The following is a 23,941-nucleotide window of genomic DNA, read 5'->3' on the forward strand; positions in this document are numbered from 1 at the left end:
ATATTCTAGCTTATGCAACGATAGTTTATTTACTCATAGAAAATCTAATCTACCTGAACTTCCTAAATCTCCCATGCCGATTTTACTAGTCTTAAGCTAAAATTTTTATGAATATTCAATATTTTCATAATGTAAACCCATGTGGTCATCTAAATTGAATTATAATAAGTGAAGTCTTTATAAATGGAATTAAAGCAAGCGATGTCTTTATAACTTCTGACAGTGCTGCAGATTAAGAATCTACAGTGACTTTATTACAATTATCTTTGAAGAATCTTAAATTCTTGTCTATCGGGCTTATTATAACAGCATTATTTAAAGGTTCTGAACATTTATCAATGACCTTATTGTCCATAATATGCTCTCACTCCAGGGTAATCGCTGACTTACACACAGATTGACACTGTATTATTTTTCAATAAAACATTCTGTGTCCTTCCATTCTACTATTGCTAGAATTACAACACATGAATCAGAGTCAGTCTCATTATTCTCATAGTTTCAGCTTTTTCCATCAATTTAACTGAAGGCCCCTGCTATAAACTACAAATCAGGGGTGCCTGGGTGGTTCAGTCGACTAAGCGTTTGACTCTTGATTTCACCTCAGGTCATGATCTCTCAGTCATGAGATCAAACCCTGTGTTGGGCTCTGCGCTGAGTGCCAAGCTTGCTTGGGTTCTCTCTACCATCCCTCTCTGTCCCTCTGCTGCTCGTGCACATGTGCGCTCTCTTTCTCTCTCTCTCTCAAATTAAATAAATAAACATTAAAACAAATGAACTACAGATCATAAATTAAATATCCTGAGCAGGCGGGAAGCAAAATTTGGGGCAGTCTTCTTAGTAAAGTTAACAGTTACTATGAACTTGTCAGACTGTCCGAAGAGCTTAAGACTTGATTTCCAAGCAGTGTGGAGGTTCCTCAGAAAATTAAAAATAGACCTACCCTATGACCCAGCAATAGCACTGCTAGGAATTTATCCAAGGGATACAGGAGTACTGATGCATAGGGGCACCTGTACCCCAATGTTTATAGCGGCACTCTCAACAATAGCCAAATTATGGAAAGAGCCTAAATGTCCATCAACTGATGAATGGATAAAGAAATTGTGGTTTATATACACAATGGAATACTACGTGGCAATGAGAAAAAATGAAATATGGCCTTTTGTAGCAACATGGATGGAACTGGAGAGTGTGATGCTAAGTGAAATAAGCCATACAGAGAAAGACAGATACCATATGGTTTCACTCTTATGTGGATCCTGAGAAACATAACAGAAACCCATGGGGGAGGGGAAGGGAAAAAAAAAAAAAAAAAAAGAGGTTAGAGTGGGAGAGAGCCAAAGCATAAGAGACTGTTAAAAACTGAGAACAAACTGAGGGTTGATGGGGGGTGGGAGGGAGGGCAGGGTGGGTGATGGGTATTGAGGAGGGAACCTTTTGGGATGAGCACTGGGTGTTGTATGGAAACCAATTTGACAGTAAATTTCATATATTAAAAAAAAAAAAAAAAAGACTTGATTTCCAGAACTTAGTCATTTCAGAGACAGATGACTTTATGGAAGCAGACCTCAGAATATTGTAATTAAGGAATAATTAGAATAATTCTACAAGAATGGGAATTGATTTACATGGTAACTATTTTTAACTGTGATATTTATAGTTCATATTTTTATGACTATCCTGATTCTAGGACAAAAATACTTTATACAAGTACTTAGTGTTATACTCAGTATGTCCAAAACTGCATATAAAATGTTAACCATTGTTTTTATGTTAGTCCTAGAATACGAGGCAAGTTCCTTACATGAAAGTACTTTCCTAATGATACAAGCAGCTAATCATGGTAATGATCATCCATGAAAATTAATTTCATCTGATTGTCCCATAATTGATACACTTACCAATAAAATTATAACACTGATAATATTCACCACACAGGTTGTTTTATTTGAAAACAACTTTTCCTAAAGATGGGACTGATGTTACTACAGTTACCAATACAAATCACTGCAGCTTTTCAGAGAAGCCATATAATCTACAATCCTGCTGACAGTATGACATTCCAGGAAATAAGTGGTTATACTTTTACCCTTAACTAAAAGAGGAAAATGGTCTTCTGCCGGCAGAACTAACTACACTTTGTTTTTGTGTAAACTTGGGCTATTTTGCTATAATGGCTCTCAGACAGTTGAGAAAGACACTTATAAAAGTTGCCAAAATTACTCAAATTGTGCCCTCCCCCACCCCGGTTTCATGAATGTATGTCAAAGTACTATTGCCATATGCTGTATGCTTAGAGAAAGAAAGGATTCTGCTGCCTAGAAAGAGTCTTGACTTCATTTTAAGGGTTTAACAGTCAATTGATGGATTTTCCAGCTATGCCTCATATATCAACTATTTCTGTAACATTTTTATTGTTTTTTCTTCTATTACAGCAATTCTGGCATTTCTACCCCACTTAACATGGACTGATACTGTTTTTGTTGTTGTGGTGGTTAAGTTTTCAAACACCATAGAGTGTTACATTACTCTTCCTGGTAGTACTACAAATGGCCTAATTATTTTTCACCCCAGCATGCCCAGCCAGGGAGGCGTATAAGCACAAAGGAAGAACAGATTTCATCTCAAAAGGTCTAGCTGCAGGACCTCACCAGTATGTACCAGCTGGAATGGGAACATGTGTATGGGACTGCATTCTGAAGGTTCAGAATAAAAGGGGCAGGACTTCAAGCTGGATAAAGGAGTCTCTCAATGTGGGAGTGTTCCTCTACAATAGAGCATTTAACACATTATCAGGAACCTCAGAAGATCATGCTACTAACACTTGACAGCATTCTGAAAACTTGAATAAAGAAAGATTCGTGTTAAGTGAAATGGAAATGCCAGAATCACTGTGATAGAGGAAGTGATGAAAATCTCACAGAAGTAGGCACAATAGAGTTGCTATATTAGGTACAGCTGGAAAATCCATTAGTTGACTCTGTTCTGCGAGAGGATGCAAAGGATACTCCTCTCAAAAAAGCAATGAAAAACTGGCAAGAAGGACACCATCATTGGTGAGCAGCTCTTCTCTGGAGGTTACGTCTAAGGGTAGGAAATGGCTAACAGAATGAGTACTCTGACAGCAAGTGGAATTACGGAATCTCAAGATGATAGAGACCGTGTGGCAGCACTTAACCCCTGAAGCAATGTGGGTACAATTACTGCAACACTGAAGTTGCAGCCAAGGGGCTTGACCTACAGAGAGCTATCAAATGGTTAATATAGCATGACCTCTCTAGAGACAAGATGGATTATCAGATAAAATGGGTATGACTCAACCAAGACAATCCAAAGAAATCAAGAATGGAGGATCAAGAGATGGGAGGACAAACGCTCCCATAATGAGTCATAATCTTTTGCCTCATTTCCGGACTCACACCAGTTTTCAAAGGGAAAACTCACTGATTAGAGAGAGCAAGTCCGCAGGAGAAAAATCCTGCAACATCCTAGCAATGGTCTATGGCAACATTTCCCCAGCTTCTAACTAAAAGGATCTATAGACATTTATTTGGGAAGATGTACACTGGGCAGAACTGTCCAAATATTCTAAAGACTACTGGACTAGAGTCCAAGTTGGTATGTGTACCCAGCGACCTAGGTATGAAGCAACATCTTGGTGCCCTGTTAGAATATGGATGTACAAGGCCAATGAAAAAAAAAATGAAGTCCTGGACCAAGACTGGCTCACAGAGAGTCTACTGGTCCACAAATCCACCAGAGTTAATTTCCCTGGTCCCTAATTGTGTAATTGGAGTGAACATATCTTGTACATTTGGAGGAACTCCGTTTATTGGCTTCCTAGTCTGTTGTGTAAGAGCTAGCACAGAGAGGAAACCCACATGAAACCCCACACCATCCTCTCAGTCATAGCTAAGTCAAAACCAATGCCACATTCTCAAAAGTAATAGGTATTAGGTGATATTAAATGATTAATTTTTAAGTTATAATAATGGTATCGTATTTACATTTTTTAAAGTTATTATCTCTTTACATGCCACCCTGAAAGACTAAAAGAAGCAGTGGTGGTGTTCCCCAAAATATCTCCATTTAGTTCACGTGTGGAGCTCCTACAAAACCAGACATTACATTGGACAATAATGCTGGACTACCGGAAATTCAACCCGGTGTATCTAAATGCAGCTACTGTACCAAATTGGGCATCTTCTGGCCTTGAGTGTATGACATGCAGTCACTAACGTGACAAATGAATTCTTTTCCATCCCTTCTGGAACGGGAATCAAAAATTGTTTACATTCACTTGGTAGAGTTAACAGGGCTTTTAACCCTCTGAATCCTATCCAAATGTAGTACAAAGGGACCTGAACCATTTGAACATTCTGAAGAACACCACTTGATTCACTATATCGATCACATTATGTCAAAATGGATGAGGAAGAAATGGCAAGTACACCAGAGGGTACTTAATAAGACAGTGGGTGGGGCTCCTGGGTGACTTAGTCGGTTAAGCATCCGACTTCAGCTCAGGTCATGATCTCATGGTTCATGAGGTTGAGCCCCATGTCGGGTTCTCTGTGCTGACATCTTGGAGCCTGGAACCTGCTTTCGATTCTGTGTCTCCCTCTCTGCCTTTCTGCCCTTCCCCTGCTCACACTGTGTGTGTGTGTGTGTGTGTGTGTGTGTGTGTGTGTGTGTGTGTGTCTCAAAAATAAACATTGGGGCGCCTGGGTGGCTTAGTCGGTTAAGCGTCTGACTTCAGCTCAGGTCATGATCTCACACTCTGTGAGTTCGAGCCCCGCGTCAGGCTCTGTGCTGACAGCTCAGAGCCTGGGGCCTGTTTCAAATTCTGTGTCTCCCTCTCTCTCTGCCCCTCCCCTGTTCATGCTCTGTCTCTCTCCATCTCAAAAATAAATAAACGTTAAAAAAAAATAAAATAAAATAAACATTAAATTTTTTAAAATACGACAGAAGGTGGGGAGATAACCACTATGAGAAATCAGAGATCCCACACATCAGTGAAGCATCTAGGGTTAGTGGTTAAGAGCATGCTAGAATATCCTATCCAATTTAAAGGAAAGACGATTGCATTTCACAAGCTTGACGACTAGCAGTGAACCACAGCAGTCAGTAGGCCTCTTTGGGTTCTGGAGGCAGCATACTCTACACTGAGGAATACTGTCCTGATCCATTTACTGGATGACATTAAATGCTTCTAGCTTAGAATGGAGCCTAGAGCAGAAAACAACTCTGGACCAGGTGCAGTCTGCAAAGAAAGTAGGCCCTGTCAGTTGGGCCATACAACCAAGAAGACCCCATGCTACTAGAGATATTAGGCAGGAGAGGAGATGCCCTCTGGAGTTTATGGCAAACACCAACGGGAGAATCGCAACACAGATTGGATTATGAAACAAGGTTGTGCAGAAGAGAACCGTATGTCTCTCAAAAAACCGCTCTTCTACTCCTATGCTGTGCTGGAAGAATGCCTGACTACAAATCACCAGGAGGTCGTGACTCGGGCCCTGTCAGATCACTAAGCCATAAGGTTGGGTGGACCCAGCTGCCATCCATCATCACATTTAACTGGGACCATCTGGATCCAGCATGAGCGGTTTGAAAGAGCACAAGTACAACATATGGGTGGGTAACTCAGACTCTCTACATCATCTCTTATACATCGTACCAGGCCTCTTTTTTTTTAAGTTTATTTATTTATTTTGAGAGAGAGAGAGTGAGTGAGAAGGGGAGGGGCAGGGAGACAGAGAGAGAGAGGATCCCAAGCAGGCTCCGGGCTGCCAGCGCAGTGCCCAAAGCAGGTCTCGAACTCATGAACCATGAGATCATGACCTAAGCCAAAACCAAGAGTACGACGCTCAACCGAGCCATCCGGGCACCCCTCACCCCCCCACCCCCCCTCCCACCCCACTGCCAAGCCTCTCATCTGACTCACACCTATGGAAATAAGGAAGTCTCTAATGATCATCTGAAAGAGAAAGGAAAAAGCTGAAATTGGTTTGCAGATGGGTCAACTTGGCATATGAGTCCAGGGCAAACATGTACTACTGCTTCCCTAAAGCCTACTCAGCCCACTCCGGAATGGCCCAGAGAAATGTAAGTAGGAAGAAATCCTCCCAATCAACATTACTTCAGGTAGAGCATCTGGTGACCCACTTTGTGTGAAAAGATAGGTAGCCTGATATACGAATACATAATGACTTACAGGCAATGGTGAATGGCTTGGCTAGTTGATCAAAGACTCGGAAGCAAACAGGGAGGTGTGGGGAAGAGGCATATGGATGCACATATGAAAGTAAGTATAAGGAGTGAGGATCCCTATATTACATATTAATGCCCACCAGAGAGCACTCAGTTTGTAAGAACTAAAAACTCAGACACAGTAACTCAGACTGCACACTGTCATGAGCCATCCATGGACTTCTGTCCATGTAGCACCATGATACCAGTGATGAATGTTGTTTGGATCCAACATTAAAGGATTCTAAAACTGAGCTGGCTACTGCCCCTGCTGAATGTCTAACCTTCCAGCAAAAGATTCCAAGGCTGAGCATCCAATGTGGCACCATCCCTCAAAGGGGATGGGCTTCAGTCAGCCCAGAAGAAGGGAAAGGTAAGCCCATACCCAGAACATATGTTGATTCTAGTCAAGATAAGTTGCTGTCCCTTCCTTCCACAGTGGAAAGGATTCAGTGGGATCAATTTGCCATCAAGCAGCTGTTGACTGGGCTTCGGCTGACACCACCATATAAAGGCTTACAGAGTGTGTGACCCACCAACACTGGATCCTGCATAACATTGTGTCAGACTGGAGAAACTATTTTCCAACAGTGGAGGTGCATGAGTGAGCATACAGCCATGAAATACACTGGTGCCATCACATCCCACAGCATCCAGAAGCTGCAGGCCTAAAAGAGAGATGGAACGGCTTTTGAAGGTGTTAACAGACACTAGCTTTCAGAGGACACCCCATGAGCACCATCCTCCAGTCTCATTGTACTCACTAAATCCAGGATCATTTCGTGGTGTTTTTGTTTCCAGGGTAAAATATATGGATGCAGAACCCAAGGAGTAAGACTAGGAGCAGCCATGCCTACCATCATCCCACTGGCCTGCTTGGGGAATTTGTGTTTCCCATCCCTAGAACTCTGGGCTCTGAGGGTCTGAATCCCATCAGGGGAACATCCCCACCACAGGACATAATAGGAGGCCCTTAAACCTTAAACTACCACTGCAGCTACTGACGCTGAGATCTTTGTGTCAAGAGAGTAGCAGGCACAGGAAGGAGTCACAATTTTGGCAGGAGTAATTGATCCCAATCGTTAAGTGGAGGTACGGTTGTCATTTAACAATACAGGCAAGAAGAATATATCTGGCACCCGGATTACCCGCTGGGGCATCCTTTCTGCAGTTCAACTCGTCCCTCTGCACAATCCTAGGGCCTTCACAGTGAAGGCATTTCTGAAGATAGAGCAACAGGGACCAGACTGACCAAGCACTGCATTAGCTACGACTACCAGGACACTGACCATGCCAAAGACTAGGGAACAGTGGCAGTAGCAAAGTGGCCCTACAGAGGAGACGCTGAGAGACTTAACCACTGGGGCCTGCAGTGCACTACTTCTGAGCCCTCACCCCCATGTCCCCTTTCTTTTTTTTTTTAAACCACTTTATAGAGGTATGACTGACATACAAAAAGCTGTACATATTTAATGTGTACAACTTGATGAGTTTGGAGATAAGTATACACTTATGAAACCATCACCACAATCTATGCCATAAACATGTCCATCACCTTCAAAAGTTTCCTCCTGCCCTCATTAGTAGGTATTATTTTGTGATAAGAACTTAACATAATATCTAACCCTTTAGCAAAATTTTAAGTCTACAATACTGTGCTGTTCCCGACGGGGACTCTGTGGTACAGATCTCAAGGATTCATTTTGTCCTGCATAACTAAAACTTTGTTCCTTTTGACTAATACTTCCCCATTTCCCTTCCTGGATGAATCTGGAGGACATTAATGCTCAGTGAAATAAGCCAGACACAGAAAGACAAATACTATATGATACCACTTATATGAGAAACTAAAAACAGTCAAACACATAGAAGAAGAGAGCAGAATGCTGACTGCCCTTGTCTCTTTTCTTGATACTCAGCCAAGGACAAAAAGAAAAGCCAGGCTTCCAGCAGCTCCATTGTCAAGGGCTCCATGGAGAGGCTTGATTTCTTTGCCCTGGTTGTATTACCCACTCTACACCTCCTCATTGATCCTCCTGAAGCTAAGGGCAGAAGATTCCACTGTTATAGCAAACACAAACTGCCTAACCAGTGCATACATCCTTACTCTTGAACTTCCATTCCTTGTTCCTAACCTTGCAGGGTCTCTTGATAGCTGACCCCAGGGCACACACATTTTCAGATTAGTGGAGAATGGTGCCTTATTTAAGGTGGTAAGGGAACATCTCCCATAATCCCAAGTCAGTTTTCTCCATTATTTTGATTTTATCTCCATTATTTTTCTCTAATCCCTTTCACTATTCATATAATATCTCAACCATACGCCCATGGGATGGTTTTAAACATTTTCTCCTTTTTGCAATAAAAAAAAAATTCTATTAAATATACTTCCTTTAGTTGTATATGTCTCAAATATCGTACCATAAGTTCATTTTAAATTCATTTTTAACAATATTCATTAAAGAGTAGTTTTTGCGGCACCTGGGTGGCTCAGTCAGTTGGGCGTCTGACGTCAGCTCAGGTCATGATCTCACAGTCCGTGAGTTCGAGCCCCGCGTCGGGCTCTGTGCTGACAGCTCAGAGCCTGGAGCCTGCTTCAGATTCTGTGTCTCCCTCTCTCTCTGCCCCTCCCTTGCTCATGCTCTGTCTTTCTCTGTCTCAAAAATAAATAAAAACATTAAAAAAGAAAGTCGTTTTGACATTTTCCCATTTAATTAATGTTATGCTCTTTAATTTACTTAAAGTATAGATAATAGTATATATGATTTACAGACAAATAATCTGTAATGATGTGGCATGTTGGTTAGCAAACTGGAAGGTATCAAAAACACAGACCAAAATTTAAGTAGATATCGTTGTATTAACAATTGCTTTCAATATTTGATGTTTGAAAGTTGAGAATTCCGAGTTTCAAAAAGTTAGCTCATTTATTTTTATAACTTTTATATGTTTCTAAATGAAGAAACAAAAGATAAGGTCTCAAATTATGATTTACAAGCAGATTTTCACAATTACCACACTGCTCAGTTTGGATGCTTGGTTCCTTCAAAAATTAAAGGTCCAATTAGCCAAAATCATGAGTATATTTTTTTCTTTGCCTGTCAATTTTTTCAAGTACTAAGTGAACTTTGGTTGAATAAAATGTATAGATGCGGTAAAGATCAGTAAGAGATAGGTTTGCAGAGTAAGTATGCATCTTTCTTTTCATCATTGAATGAATATAGTTTTACATTGAACAGTATGTGCTAGATCAATCCCACTGCCTCTCCAGACCCAATATCTTTCTTTATCCCATGTCTCATTGTAAAGAGTTCATTTTTATGGATTGCTTCAACAGTTACTACTGGTTTCTATTGGATTTGGCCATTGGAGATATATTGAAGGTGACTGGAGTTGGGGTATTTATTCCCCCCAGCTGGTAGGTCACCTGAGCTGGCTAAGTCTTGTGACTAAAGGTTACAGCTCGTGTGAAGGGGTTCTCTCCATCTCCTCACCTCTTCAGACGTGACTTGACCATGGCTCCCTGCTGAGCTCTTCACTATTCCTTGTGGTTTCTCTATACTCTGCTCACACTTTTTAAATATTCTCTCTGTTAAATAATCATCAAATTACATGATTTAAGGTTCAGTGTGCCATCTCTTTTCTGACTGAACCCTAACTCTTATGTAATACGAGACTATGAATGAAAACAATGTGAAATGATATAATGTTCATAAACATGGCGGCCAGTCAGCAAATGTTAAAGCACGGAGCAACTGAACCATGAGCTCTCTCATCTGATATCCATTAAGTGCCACACACGCTCAGCCAAACACATATTCAAGGCTCAAGAGAAAGGCAGCCCAAATATTTACTTTATTCTGATTTTTTAAACTAGAAACTAAAACCACAAACACTCTTTAACTATAAACACTCCCTAACAACCCCAAACTTTTACAAACTACCAGATGAAACAAAAAGTTTTGCTAATTGAAGTGATTATCTTTCACCCCGTCCCAATGGATAAATTATGAATAATGTACAAGGGACATGTGTGTATTGGGGATGTGTGTGTTGGTTTAGAATCCCTGGATATGTAAGACTGTACATCCCTACTGATGAAAATTAGGCATAGCACCAGAGTTTGAAATTGATTTCTAGTCACCTAATCTGTAAATGGAAATACAGCCACTAACTTTCCTCTAAACCTGACTACAAGCCAGTATCCAAAGGATTATTTACTGTCCAGCAAGAGACACACAGGTCGAAGACCATCCCGTCCCATCCCATCAGTGCTTGAGTCTCTGAGAATTTGTGAGTAGCTGGATTATACACAGGGACTGGATATAGTAGTTCATTATTATGGGAACATTATGTGAAGAGTTGGGATCACTGACTTCTCAGCTAATAGCTATCATGTGCAGAGAGCTTCGAGCACTCCAAGACTGCCGCCTGAGAACGGAAGCGGAGAAGGAGACATGGCCACAGCAATTCAGGGTACGGGGAGTCCAGTCTTCCCCATTTGGTTGATCATGCCAACAGAACATAAGACCAGAAAATGGAGCATAATGTGACACCAGGGAATACCTGTCACAAAATATAACGTTTATTGATTTTCTTTTAATGTAATTCTTCCAACTCTACTATGGCCTGAAAGTTATTGGGGTAGTACCAGCTACTAGAATGTCCAGTGAAGATATGCTTGCAAGGCAAAAAGCTTGATCGTCCAGATCCTTCATACCTTTCACATCTCTAACCTCAAAGTTGGCTGTGCCTGTCTACCAGTTTCTTGCACATCCCTCTCTCTCTCTCTCTCTCTCTCTCTCTCTCTCTCTCTCTCATGGGAAAGTTGTTGATAGTCTACAATCCACTAAGCAAGAGAAAGTCCACAAGCCCCAAGACACCATCATAAAGGGTAGGGTAGATGGAGCCAATGAAGGAAGGTCATGAAAGAACAGAGGACCAACCTGCTTCTTCCCAACCACTTAAAATGGCTAAGAATAAGAATTGTTTTACTTCCTCCTCCTCCTCTTCCTTTCACCTCCTTCCCTTTTCAACCTATTTCATCTCGCCTCTTTACAGGCTAGAAAGGAACCAGCTACAAGTCACCGTGAACTGAGTAGATAATCCAATTACAATGGAAGGCCATACCCTGGAAGCAAAGGTATGTAGCCTTCCAAAGAAAAACTTGGTAACTGAGGCTACAGGATGATATTCTCTTTCAGCACCAGGCAAAACAGCAAAATTAATCTTTTTCCAGGCCTCACTCATCGTCAATATCCCTACCTCAGATAGCCAATATTTCCTTGTATCCCTCTATGGTGAAAAGTGCTATACGGGTCAGTTCATCCCAGCATGTGATCCAAAAAAGTCACATGAATAAATCAACAAATTAGGAATTAATTGATGAGTAAAATATTCCCCCCAATTATCTTACTTTACCAAAGCAGAACTTCCCTTTACTGAGTTCAGCTTACTATTGATTAATCTGTGGGGCGCCTAGGTGGCTCAGTCTGTTAAGTGTCCGACTTTTGATTTTGGCTCAGGTTATGATCTCATGATTCTTGAGTTCCAGCCCCATGATGGGCTCTCTGCTGACAGTGTGGAGCTTTCTTGGGATTCTCTCTCTCTCCCTCTTCCCCTCCCCACCACTCACATTCTCACTCCGTCTCAAAACAAAAAGAGAAACATCTAAAAAAAATCTTTGTAGTGTGATTCACCACCAGTTTAACCTTCCCAGAGGGTCCTTTTATTCCTAAAGTAGATCTCTGTACAATGAAAAGAGCCATAACCCAAATCTGCTGGGGTCACTAACATGTGGCATCGAGGGAGTTTCACAGCATGTGGTCTTAGGACCCACTCCCACCTTCCTTTTCCCAGCGGCCCTGCACCCCAAGAGGCCTTTCACAGGTCACACCAAGAGACAGAGTAGACATAAATAGCCACAGATGAGGAAGCCATCTCTTTCCAGGAACCAGAATACATTTCTTGCCTCTGTGTCGTCCTTCCTGTGTTGAGTTCTGTTCAACACAATAATGTGTCAACAAAAATAGTGCTACTCAACAACCCACTGATTTTCTGCTGCTGAGCAAGGAGTGTGATGGGCCAGCAGTCCTCAGAAGGGGGTCACAAAATAGGAAGTGTTATTTTTTTTTTTTTTTTTTTTTTTTTTAGCCATCAACAAGGAAATTCACTGTAAAAGTGTATCCATCTGTCTTAAAAAGTGCTACTACCGGTATTAAGACCCCTGACTTTTGCAGTGAGTTCCACAACGACTAAAACCCCTCCTAAGGAAAGGGACCTGGAGATATAAAGCCTTTCAGAAATGAAGACAGGTACTGAGCACTGGATTCGGGTGACAGGATGTATCTACCTGGGGCGTTTGTAAAGGCCTGGGGAGCCTCCTACGGTGGCCATGGGGTGCCGGGCCCCTTACCTTACCACACTGCTTACATTTTCCCTCCTGCCGACGCCTGTGCACCCAGTGATGACGCACAAAGTTCTGTGGGAAAACAAAAGTAAAAGAGTACGTTTAAATTTGCAAAGCCCATTATTAGTTTTTTAAATGTTTAAGCATATAGAGTTCCTTAAACTATAACCTAAGCCCGTATTAGCACAATACCAAACACGTGTATGTATGACTTGTTTGATAATAAATATGAATCCACTTGGAAAACCCAAAGCTACCCCCATGCCCAGGGATCTTCCGTATTTGTAGAAATCATGAATCGTGTCCTCCCTCCACGTCTTCCTCGTGGCCACATTGTGAAGCTCTTCCTCTGCTTTCTTCCTAGTAAAATGCTGTGCAGATGTGGGAGGTGACTGAAATGCCATCAGAGAAGTGAAAGGTGAAGGGAAGATGAAACCCCATCTATTTTTAAAAACAAATATGTACTGAATGCTTTATATATGCCAGGGAGGCACTGTATTAAACATCCACGCTAGGAAGAACTTTAAGAAATTAAATTCTCAGAAAAAAAAAAAACAAACAAACAGATCTCCTCATTCAGGACACAGAGGATGAGAATCTTTCACTCGCAAAAGTGAAGGCAAAGAAAAGATGAAGGAGAAAGATGACGAAGACGGCAAGAGATGTGGGCCCATTGTGACGTTTTTGCAATGACATTGTGTTTCAACTGTCCTTGGGTTCTCTAAACAAGATCAGTTTTCAAGGTCTATTCTTATCTTGGGCCCTAGGAAACAATGAAAGCCCTTTTCCTCCCAAATAGACAGTCACTCCTCGGGCAGGGAGTCAAGGAGACCCATTACCACTGCTGTTAGGATATATCATAGGAGAGAAAGTTGTCTTCAGGCCCAATGGTATGGATAAACTTACATACAACTCATCCCTCTTATACCAATACACCTAAAATACTTCTTTTTTCCTCCTGTCCTTTTCTGAGAAAACACCCTTGAGCCTATATTAACATGTCCATCATCAGGCCACAACCCGTATTTTCCCTTTGAAAGGCCCTCTAATATATATCCAGTCATTCAGCAAATACTTAACTAGATGTCTACTATCTGGCAGGCACTGTTTTAAGTATACAGGTATACAGGAAATAGATCCGTGTTAGGAAAAACAAACGTTATATCAACACATGAAATCCAGAGTGACAAAACTACCTCTGACAAACATTAGCATTATCAGTTCTAAAACGCCACCTCTGTTTCTCTTCATAATGTCAAATCAATTCAAGCTAAAGCTTAAACAAAGAGCCTGGAGGAATAATGGTGTTTTAAATGTAATAAGATATAAAGAAGCATAAAGGTCCCACTAATTAGTCTAATTTTTGTCTTGCTTTCCCCACCGAGGCAATTTAATTAACACAAGGACACAATTCTCATATTGTTCTCAGAAAGAAGCTAGTAATAATATTCTTGAGTACTAACTGTGTGCCTGGCACTTTTAAGATACTTTAAATGCAATAATTATTTTAATTTTCATGAAAATTTCTATCAGTAGAGATGCCAGTCAGTATGTACCAGAAAAATCCCATTTGTTGTGAAAATACTGAAATATTCCTATATTTGTTGATAAATTAGTTTAGTTCCCCCACCATCCTCCTGGCTCCTCCCCGAATGCCACAGCACCTCACCCTACCTCCTCAACACTGGAAGCCATTTCTAGCCCCTCTTACTATTAATCAACTAGAATGTTCGTTTTTGACATAAAAGGTCTCCAGGATCCTCCTCCAATGAGCGCTCTTTTGAAAACAAATCACGTTGCCTGAGCAAACCCAGAATCCTGGGCTGTGCTCAACTGGTGGCGGTTGTCTGTATGAACTTCAATATCATACAAACGATGCTGGGTCCCATGGCTGGCTGTGGCTTCCAGGAGAGCGGCAGCAAGTCAGAAATCTGCCCAGTTATCAGTGCCCAAAGTACCCACTGGGGCTGAAGTTGCTGGACCCTGCTGGCCCTCCAGCCCACTGCCTAAGAATAGGGCTGGGGAGGACTGGGCCAGTTGCCAACTACACCCTATCTCAATTCACAACACCATAGAGCACATTATCGGAGGTTTTTACCTGAATTATCATGATCACCCTCCTTTCACAAATTACAAAGCTAAGGAATTGAGCAGATACTTCAGATGTAAGGGTGAGAACAAGGATTCCAACCCAGGCAGGCTGGCAAAGGAGCCTATGCTCTTAACCACCATGTTGCTGTGCCTTTCCTCTGCTCCGAAAGCTCGGGATCAAGCTCCTTCAGTAAATTATTTCAATGACAGTAGTCGAAACACTGAATATACAAAAACATCAGTACTATAAGAGAGAAAAATTTACTGTAATTGCTGTTAGTTTAGCAAAAGCTGTGGGAAAATGAACAATATCATTGATGGTAGAGAAATTTTCCACTTACAGAGATTATACATCACCTAATGACTATCAATTTAAGGAGGGAAATGTTGGAAGAATTTGATGCAATTGCCTATGAAATCATGGCTGACTCATGGGGTTATTTAGCTAGTGACAGCTCTAATCAAAAGATTAAACCAACAATTTCCAGGAATCAACAATTATTTAGAAATTATAAGACTGACTTAATGAATCATTTATGGTTGCAACATGTGTCATTTGGTACACAGATTTATAATACCATGTAGTTTAACCTACTTAGGGAATAGAAAGGAACATTTTTAAATTGTTTATTTAAATATTAACATATGACTCAGAAAGTTGTGAAATATTTTTAATATCATTTTTCTAGAAAATAGGCTGCAAATTAAGACACAGATAAAGTAACTTAAACAAAAGCACTACTTTAGAAGAAACTGAATAACTGTCTCCCATCCATAGCTCTGATTTGAGAGGTCAAGCATCCTTTTATTAAGAGGTCTTCACAGGCCTAAAAGAAACTTCTTGTGCTGCTGCTTTAATATAGTTTGAACAAATATCCAAAAACATGTGTTGAGTGGAATGGAATTATCAACCTAATTTTTGATGATTCAATCATGTAGTTGCCACTTGGGAGGGTTATCAATCACAATATCAATCAGAGGGCGAAGAAAAAACAATTTCTACAGAAACACTTCTCTTTTCTAACCTTCATTACCAACCACCTTCATTTTTCACACTATTTCCTTTTGGCTATTCTTCACATCTCCTAAATTATGGAACTGAAATTAGACTCAGGATCCTTCTACTACAAATACGAGTGTTGACATACTGCTGTTAATATAGCAAAGTAAGGCTTCTAACACCATGACATCTTTGTATTATTCGTCGATAATCTCTGAATTATTCATATACTATCTTCAAGTACTGGGGAAGGAAAGGACTATTACTTATGGGTATTCAAAATCTGTGATACATCACTTCAGGGTTTATAATTCAGTATCATTAGCAGACATACATAACACAATTGCTCACTTATTTTTCAAACGACAAGTTTAATTCCTAACATTATTCAGAAACTGCTTGAAAGAATCTTAGAAATTATAACCTAATCCAGATAGCTTATATCTTAGAAAACTGAGGTCCAGAAAGATTCATCTTAGAGATGTTCAACCAACATTCATTTAAAAACTTCCAGGGGCGCCTGGGTGGCGCAGTCGGTTAAGCGTCCGACTTCAGCCAGGTCACGATCTCGCGGTCCGTGAGTTCAAGCCCCGCGTCAGGCTCTGGGCTGATGGCTCGGAGCCTGGAGCCTGCTTCCGATTCTGTGTCTCCCTCTCTCTCTGTCCCTCCCCCGTTCATGCTCTGTCTCTCTCTGTCCCAAAAATAAATTAAAAAACGTTGAAAAAAAAAAAAAAAAAACTTCCATAGGTCAGACATTCCACAAAGCATAAGGTACTGTGGTCAACAATCCCTGCCCTAGATCCCTGAACTAGAGATACCCAGAGTGGAAAGTAGCAGAAATATCATTTGAACCCAAGCCAAACTATTTCTAAAGTGACTGTTCTTTCATTTATATTCAGTAAACTACCTAAGGTCTCTTAATTAAGAATTTCAAATGAGTCATGCCTACCATAAGTTTCATCTTCAAACTGTCCTCTTACAACAAGAGTTCTTAGGCATTTGGGGAGAAATTAACTCATTTATAAATGCTTTTAGTCAACAGACAGTCAACAAATCACACCCTTTGTGTCCTGGTACAATGAGTTTGGGACGAATTCCCTGAGTGACCTCCCCAGGCTTACACTTCGGCGGGGGGGGGGTGGTGACAAACAAGCAAATGAGTAATATCCATAAACAATTATGACATGCAAAGTACTCTGAGGGGGCAGAACAAGGTACTTTGATAAAGAACTATGTGCAATCTATTTAGAGGAGATCATTAAGGAAAACCTCAGAGGGGATGATATTGGAGCTGAGGCCTGACTCTAAGAAACGGTTAGCCATAAAGAGACTTCTAGTACAACAGTGAAATACTGTTGTACAATATTGTACTGTTGTACAATAAATATCTGTGGGGAATACCTTGGTCCATGCCTCAAGAACTAAAAGAAAGTCCACATGGCAGCTGGATGGGTTTGAAGAGGTGTGCTTGAGCAAGACTACACAGGCCTTTTCATAAAGAATTGGGCTTTATTCTAACTACTGTGAAAACCAGTGGAAAAATTACAGGATCTGATTTCCATTTTAAAAATCACTCTCTCAAATTCAGATGGACTGAAGGGGAAAATCAAGGAATCATGAAGAAGCTAATGTAGTAGTCAAGAGAGATCATGGTGTCCTAGTCTAGGGTGCTAAAAACAGAAACAAAGATAAGTAGATGGTTTGAAATCTGTTTTATAAATAAAATTGATAGGGCTGGCAAAAGAATTAGATGTGTGGAATATATGAGAGAAGGAATCAATGATCCCCCAGTCTTTTTGACCGAGGAGCTGGATCAATAGCCATCTCATTTTCTGAGGTGTAAAAAAAATTGAAAAAAAAAAGTTTTTATGGTGATGTTAATAAATAGTTTGGTTTTAATGTGTTATAGTTGATGTGACTGTGATACATTCAATGGACAGGCCAAACAGAACTCCAAGAAGTGTGGACTGGAACTGCTACATTAGGAGTTGTCAGCTCAGACATCATTTTCAAAGCCATGAAATTGGATGAGTTCTCTCAACAAGAGTGGGCTGAGAGAATACATGACCAAATACCAAGCCCCGAGAAATACACAGACATCAGGAGGATTGAATAATGAAAGAGAGTGGGGAGGACTATCCAATGAAATGAGAAGAAATTAGGAAAGAGGTCAAGGCAGGAGAGAATTTTAAGAAGGGGATTTGAAACTATTTGAAATATATTTGAACGTGAATAATTTGAATATATCTGAAAGATTAAATAAGAAGAGAATGGAAACATATCTAATGGATTTGGTACGTAAGAGATGTTGAAAAAAGCAATTTCAGTGAATAGATAGAGTGGAAACCAGATCAGAACAGGTTAAAATGACTAGGAGGTGATATAATCAAAACAATTATATAGACAACACTTTCTGGAAGTCTAGCAGTGAATGCAAAAATGAGAATCGAACAGCAGCTAAGACACAGTTGGTGGTTAAGGAATATTTTCATTCATTTATTTTAAGATGGGAGATGTCAGAGCATGTTCGCGGTGATGGAAATAATCTAGAGGAGGGGTGAAAGAGGTAAAAATTTAGGAATGAAAAATATATCAAGCCCTTGCTACAAAGACAAAAAGGTGTTCAAAGCACTTATGGAGGAGGGTCTGGCTTCACAGAAGAGAAATGATACCACTATTAAAAACTAAAACAATATATAACCCCTTGCAGTAAAAAATGGTGCACAACAATTACCACTATCTATTTAGAGAAAGAGAGAAATTAAAGGATGGGGAAGCTAAGACTGGACATATGGATCCCCTGATTGGAAATTCACTAAGTTCTTGTTAAAAACACAAAACTATTCCATCTACTGTCCTAAAGGAATCTTCTCCTTCATTAGAGTACTTACTGAGTTATCTTCTGGCCAATGCTATAGTGCACTTGGGTGGCATTAAGGGTACCCACAAGCCTATCGTTTTTCTTGCACTCTCCTCACCTTATGTATGACCCATACCCTTCCTATTGCTGATATAATGGCCAAACACAGTGGGAGAGGACAAGGGACAGGGACAATTATTCTTCCTCTCTCCACAACCTCCACTCCCAACGTACTCCGTTTCATGTTTTCTCCTAATCTTCCTGTATTAGTAACAATGAGATGTCTTTTTTCACACTGTCGTTTTCATTATTTGTCAATAAGATGTCAGCGACTCTCTCCGTATTCACAGTCTGTACTCACACGGCTTCTTTTCCTTTTCTACACATTCATCTATTCTCACAATTTTACTTACTGCATGCTGACGATTCACCAATGTCTTACCTCTAACCCAATCTCCTTCTTAAGCTCCAAACACACATACCCACTCAGCTGTCTACTGGACATCTCCAGCTGGGGCCTCAAGGACACCACACACTTCAAAATCCTACAACTAAATTCATCAACTCCCCAACCCATTCTCAGGTCAACTCATTTTCCAACATTTCATTGGTTTTCTAGGACAGAAGGCTGGTTTACTCTGGACTCCTCTTTGTGTCCTTAATCCAACCAATTATTACATCCTGTCAACTTTATTTCCTTCAAGTTCCTATCCACTAATTTTCTTCACCCTCAGGATTACTCATAGTTCAGATCACCACCAGAACAGCTCCTTAAATTCTCTCCATGACTTCAATATGGCTGCTCTTGAACTATATGGTATTCCTTCCACACTGCAGCCTAAATAATATATTCTGCTTAAAATAGTTTAATGTCCCACCCTCCTGCAAATTACCATGATGATAAAACACTCAACTTGTAATGTGGCTTACAAGGACCTTCATGGCCTACCTCCTGCTTATCTCTTGAATTTCACATCTTACTTGTTATGCTTTCTCACTTTTGTGCTTGTGAGCATGTGCTCTTTCTGTCTAGGAGGCTGTCACTCACCTCCTACTTACCCTCCCTCTAACCACACCTTCACTTAAGATAACTCCTCTGGGTCTCAGTTTACTTGCTACCTCTTCCAGGAAGTCCTTTCTCTGGTGTCTTAACCTCTCTCACCCATTCATCAGTACACAGAGCTAGTTTGAGGAGTACACCAGCTGGGAAGGTTTCCAAGAGGACAAACCTATATTTAGAACTGAAAATAATCTCACCAGGAAGCTAAGTGAAATGGAGCAAGTACATTTTACAAAAATGGCATTTCCTCCACTTTCTCTTATTGAAAGCACCATATACAATGGTAACACCTGGAAAGTTCAACTCTGTTCCAGGGAGGATGGGCTCACTGCAGCCTTTTGTTTTGCCAATTGGAGAGTGCAGTTTGGGGCCAGGAGATAAACTATCCAGGATAACACAGGAGGGCTGAGAACCTCTACTAACTGTCTTCCTTCTCTAACTTTTCAACATGTACTCAGTCTCTTCGAAGAAGAACTAAACAGACAAATTAGGTCTAAACGCAGCTCTTCTCCTATCCTCCCCTCTGCTTACAACTAACAGGGCAATTGCTCTTCCTTATGATTTCCCATTTACCTCTTTGTCTTCACTACTGGGCCGTGAAGTCAAGGACTAAGCACTGAATGTAGTCCTTCCATGGATCTCTCTACCTATCTACCTACCCACTTACTCACTTATCAGATGAAAACATTGCAATTCAGAAAGATTAGGTGAGATACCTCAAATCATACAGCATCAAGACTGGTATGGAAACCAGTTTGGCTTCAGTGTTCATGGGAATACTCAGTAACTATGCTGCCCCCCTGAATAGCTTCTACCCACTCAAAATTGAAAAAAAATGAAATGAAAATGGACCACAGCACAATAAAATGCCATGTATTTCTTACCTCTTCAGTTCTACCACTGCCTCCTACCTGATCATTAAAACCTTCATCCCCAGTGCATTTCATGAAAATACTAAAGGGCAATGTACACGTGCTGAGGACACTGGGAGATTTTACTGGTGGTATTTACGGATGTGTTAATAAGAAACCGATGTGGAATGGACAGAGCTAGACTTTGGTTCTGAATCCAGGTGAATATCTGTTAATCCAGCGAATCAATGGGAAACAAAAGGTGGTATATGAAGTCAAGTTCTGAAACACTCACTTCTCTTGGCGATCTTGAGCCCCCTTCTCGAAATGTTGGTTTACATCTGAAATTAATCTGTCATTTAAAAAGAAAAGTGCATTATATTAGGGATAAGCATCAGACTAGACTGACTTACTTGAACAAATCAACAATGATACACATAGTAAGACTACAAAACAAAAGCCCCACGGTTTAACACTTGAAATCATCACCCCAGATAATCTATAGGGGTCCCAAGTGATCCTATATCTCCAGTCCACATCTCTTCATTCTCATTGATGAAAGCAACAGATCTTTAAACAATAGTGCTCTTACACTGTAAACTTGAGGAAAAGAGATAGAGTAAGAAAAAAACATACAAGGCAGCTGAAATCACGCAGCTATGCTGCATATTTTAAAAGTAGGGCAACATAAACTTGAGAAATTTTTAATATGATGATTCTGATTTCACATGCACAAATTTTCTTTAAGTCTGCAGTCCTGCCTTTCTTTTAGGTGGGCAGGCCTCCTGGAAACATGGACATCTTCTTTAGCTACTTGATAAAGTGAAGGGAATACAGAAATGAAGGAGGAGATAAGTAAATGGGGTTGGGACAGCAACAAACAACAACAACAACGACAAAAAAAAACCCAACAAACTATAGATAGATAAAGAGACAGAGAGAAAAAAAATGTTAGTACTCGTCCCCACAAAATACCAGTTGGCAACAACTGGTAATATGTTTGTGAAATAATGCATGTCTCAGGGGATTACAATATTTCAACACATTTACACATGGCAGTTCAAGAACATAGATAACCCAGAGACCCACACATGGCAATAAAGGAGAGGCACGAAAGAGGACAGCGTTTGGCTCATGACTAGAGCCTTCCCGTTCCCACAAACGACCGCTAAATGGACTCTACAGAATCTACTTCTTCTGGAGGCAGCACACCATGGGGATGTCACCTCCGGCCACCCACACATTCATGCTGTGCAAGCAGAACACCACCCCAAGAAAGGAAGGAGAGCTGGCTTCTGGCCTGGTTGTCTTCCTTGCAGCCACTTTAGGAAAAAGAAACTCACAAACATCAGGCGAATCTAAATGATCATTTTAAAGAGCTTATGGATTTTTTTCTTAAAAAAAAAATCTTGTGAAATATCCAATGGGTGAGTAACGATGTCTGTCATTGTAAAGAAAATTAGTGCGTACTAGTCTTTTCTCTCTAACCTTACCATTCCTCCTCCCAAGAGGCAACATAGAATGATACCAAGTTTTCCTTTGGGAGGCAATCGAACAAATTAACCTTAAGCACTGCTTTTCTATTACTAATCCAGTAATAATGTTGGTCTTCCAGTTTTTTTAAAGGGCACTCTCTTGAAAAAGGTGGAAATAAGAAAGGACACCTGGTCTTTGAAGTCCAAATATTTGCAGTGTAGCCAACACTACAGCAGGTGGCGGTGTCTCACCTTTTCTAGCTGTTCAATGCAGGCGGTGTGGACGACGATTTTACAGACCGCACACTTCCTCCTGAGGGCCGATTTCTACAACATTCAATTCAAAATACAAGAAGAAATATTAACAGTCTGTTCTGAAGAGTTCCCTGGTAGTAAAGAGAGTATACATAAACAAAGCAAACGTAAGCAAATTTAAAACGTCATCTTAAGCATTCGATAATAGGGCAAACTTCAACAGTCCTTCTTGACCTACCTACTACCTCCATATCTCCATGACTCAGGGCATCCTAGATTTCCTCTCCAGAATATAATAAAGATAATAGCTGCTATATAGAACTAGTAGAACATATAATATGAACGAGGCTCTTTATTCTGTCATTTCTAAGTTTTATAACCTAACAACCGCAGGCATTAGTATCCTCTGGTTTTTGTTTTTTTACATTTTTACATTTTTACTCTAGTAGTTAAGCAGCAGGACCAACATCCAGAATGAGGTCTAAGTTCAAAACAGGCACTCTTTCCCGACTGCCAAGAGTTGACATTTCAAGAGGCCAATAGCTTCAGGCTTCTATCCCAGCCACAAATCTACACTAAGCTACTTGGGTCTTCACCCACATCTTGGGGAAACTAAGAGGAAAACCTAACTCTCACGCCTGATAATAACAATAAGTAGTAACAATACCAGCAGTGGCAGCTAACATGAATGTAGTACTCATTATGAGTCAGGCACTCTTAGAAGCACTTTACAAATTGTAACTCATTCAATCTCCACAACCCTAAGAAATAGGTAGCAGTTTTACACCCATTTTACAGATGACAAAGCTGTGGCACGGTAAGTGATGTGCCCAAGGTCTCGTAATTAGGACACAGCACAGCCGGGGAGTCTAGCTCTGAGCTCACAAGATTGTGAGCATCACACAATTTGGCCTCTCTGACAGGCACTGCCAGTTTCAACGACCAATAAATATACTTTCTGAGGTGTATCTTTTCTCTAACAATACAAAACGAGCAGCAGGGTCAAAGAGGAACAGGTGGAATCTTAACACTGCCAGCTCCACGGAAATCCTAGCTGGGAATGCTCAGGCCTCCCTGCAAAGCACAGGCTAGAAGGTAGGTCTGCAGGAATAACTGTGGGCTTTGAGCACTGAAAGCAGCTTATTATAACAAAGCTAATCTGTAAAATAGTGAATCAAAGCATTCGAGCGTGAAAGGCCTTGCCTTTCTTGGGAAAGGTGCTAGTATAGATTGTTGGCAAACTGCCCTCTTCTGATGTGTGGCTTCCCTTGCTGAGATAATCACTTTTGAGCCAAAACTTGAAGTATTACGATTACCAAAGAAGACTAGAAGGGACTGCAATCCGCCCCCCCACCCCCTCCCCGAAAGGGACAGTTATCAGGAATGCAACTCGAGCCTCCTGCCTCCTGGATGCTTCCACTCGCTCCACGCGGGGTATGCACGCTGGTGTCTGACTCCCACAAAGTGCCTAGAACCGTGCGGGACTGGGGCAACCCAACCTGCGGTCTCACCCTGCCGGCAACGGGTTAGGGACCCTGCCTGCAGACGGCTCTCCTCTGCCTGGGGAGAGAACACGTTCTGGAACATGAAGTAAGTTGGACAATCCACTGAATTTTCAAAGAGCAAAAGATAAGGGAGATCCAGGCATCTAGTTACACTACTGCAAAGTGTCTCCGCTCTACTAC

General features: G+C 40.9%; 1 protein-coding gene across 12 annotated transcripts in view; it reads right to left on the reverse strand.

The window, feature by feature from the left end:
- Positions 1 to 23,941, reverse strand: part of DGKI (diacylglycerol kinase iota) — a 449,436-nt gene that overhangs the window by 239,865 nt on the left and 185,630 nt on the right. For 11 of the 12 annotated variants that reach the window (XM_019452870.2, XM_019452874.2, XM_019452872.2 and 8 more), the window contains 3 exons: positions 22,254 to 22,328; positions 20,822 to 20,878; positions 12,671 to 12,736 (listed from right to left, as the gene is read on the reverse strand). In XM_019452870.2, coding sequence (XP_019308415.2) covers positions 12,671 to 12,736; positions 20,822 to 20,878; positions 22,254 to 22,328 — 198 coding nt within the window. The remainder of the gene's footprint in view (positions 1 to 12,670; positions 12,737 to 20,821; positions 20,879 to 22,253; positions 22,329 to 23,941) is intronic. The other variant, XM_019452873.2, reaches the window with a different exon arrangement.

This window comes from Panthera pardus, unplaced genomic scaffold (assembly GCF_024362965.1).
Source record: "Panthera pardus isolate Hobbes unplaced genomic scaffold, ASM2436296v1 HiC_scaffold_8, whole genome shotgun sequence".
NCBI classification, from domain to species: Eukaryota; Metazoa; Chordata; class Mammalia; order Carnivora; family Felidae; genus Panthera; species Panthera pardus.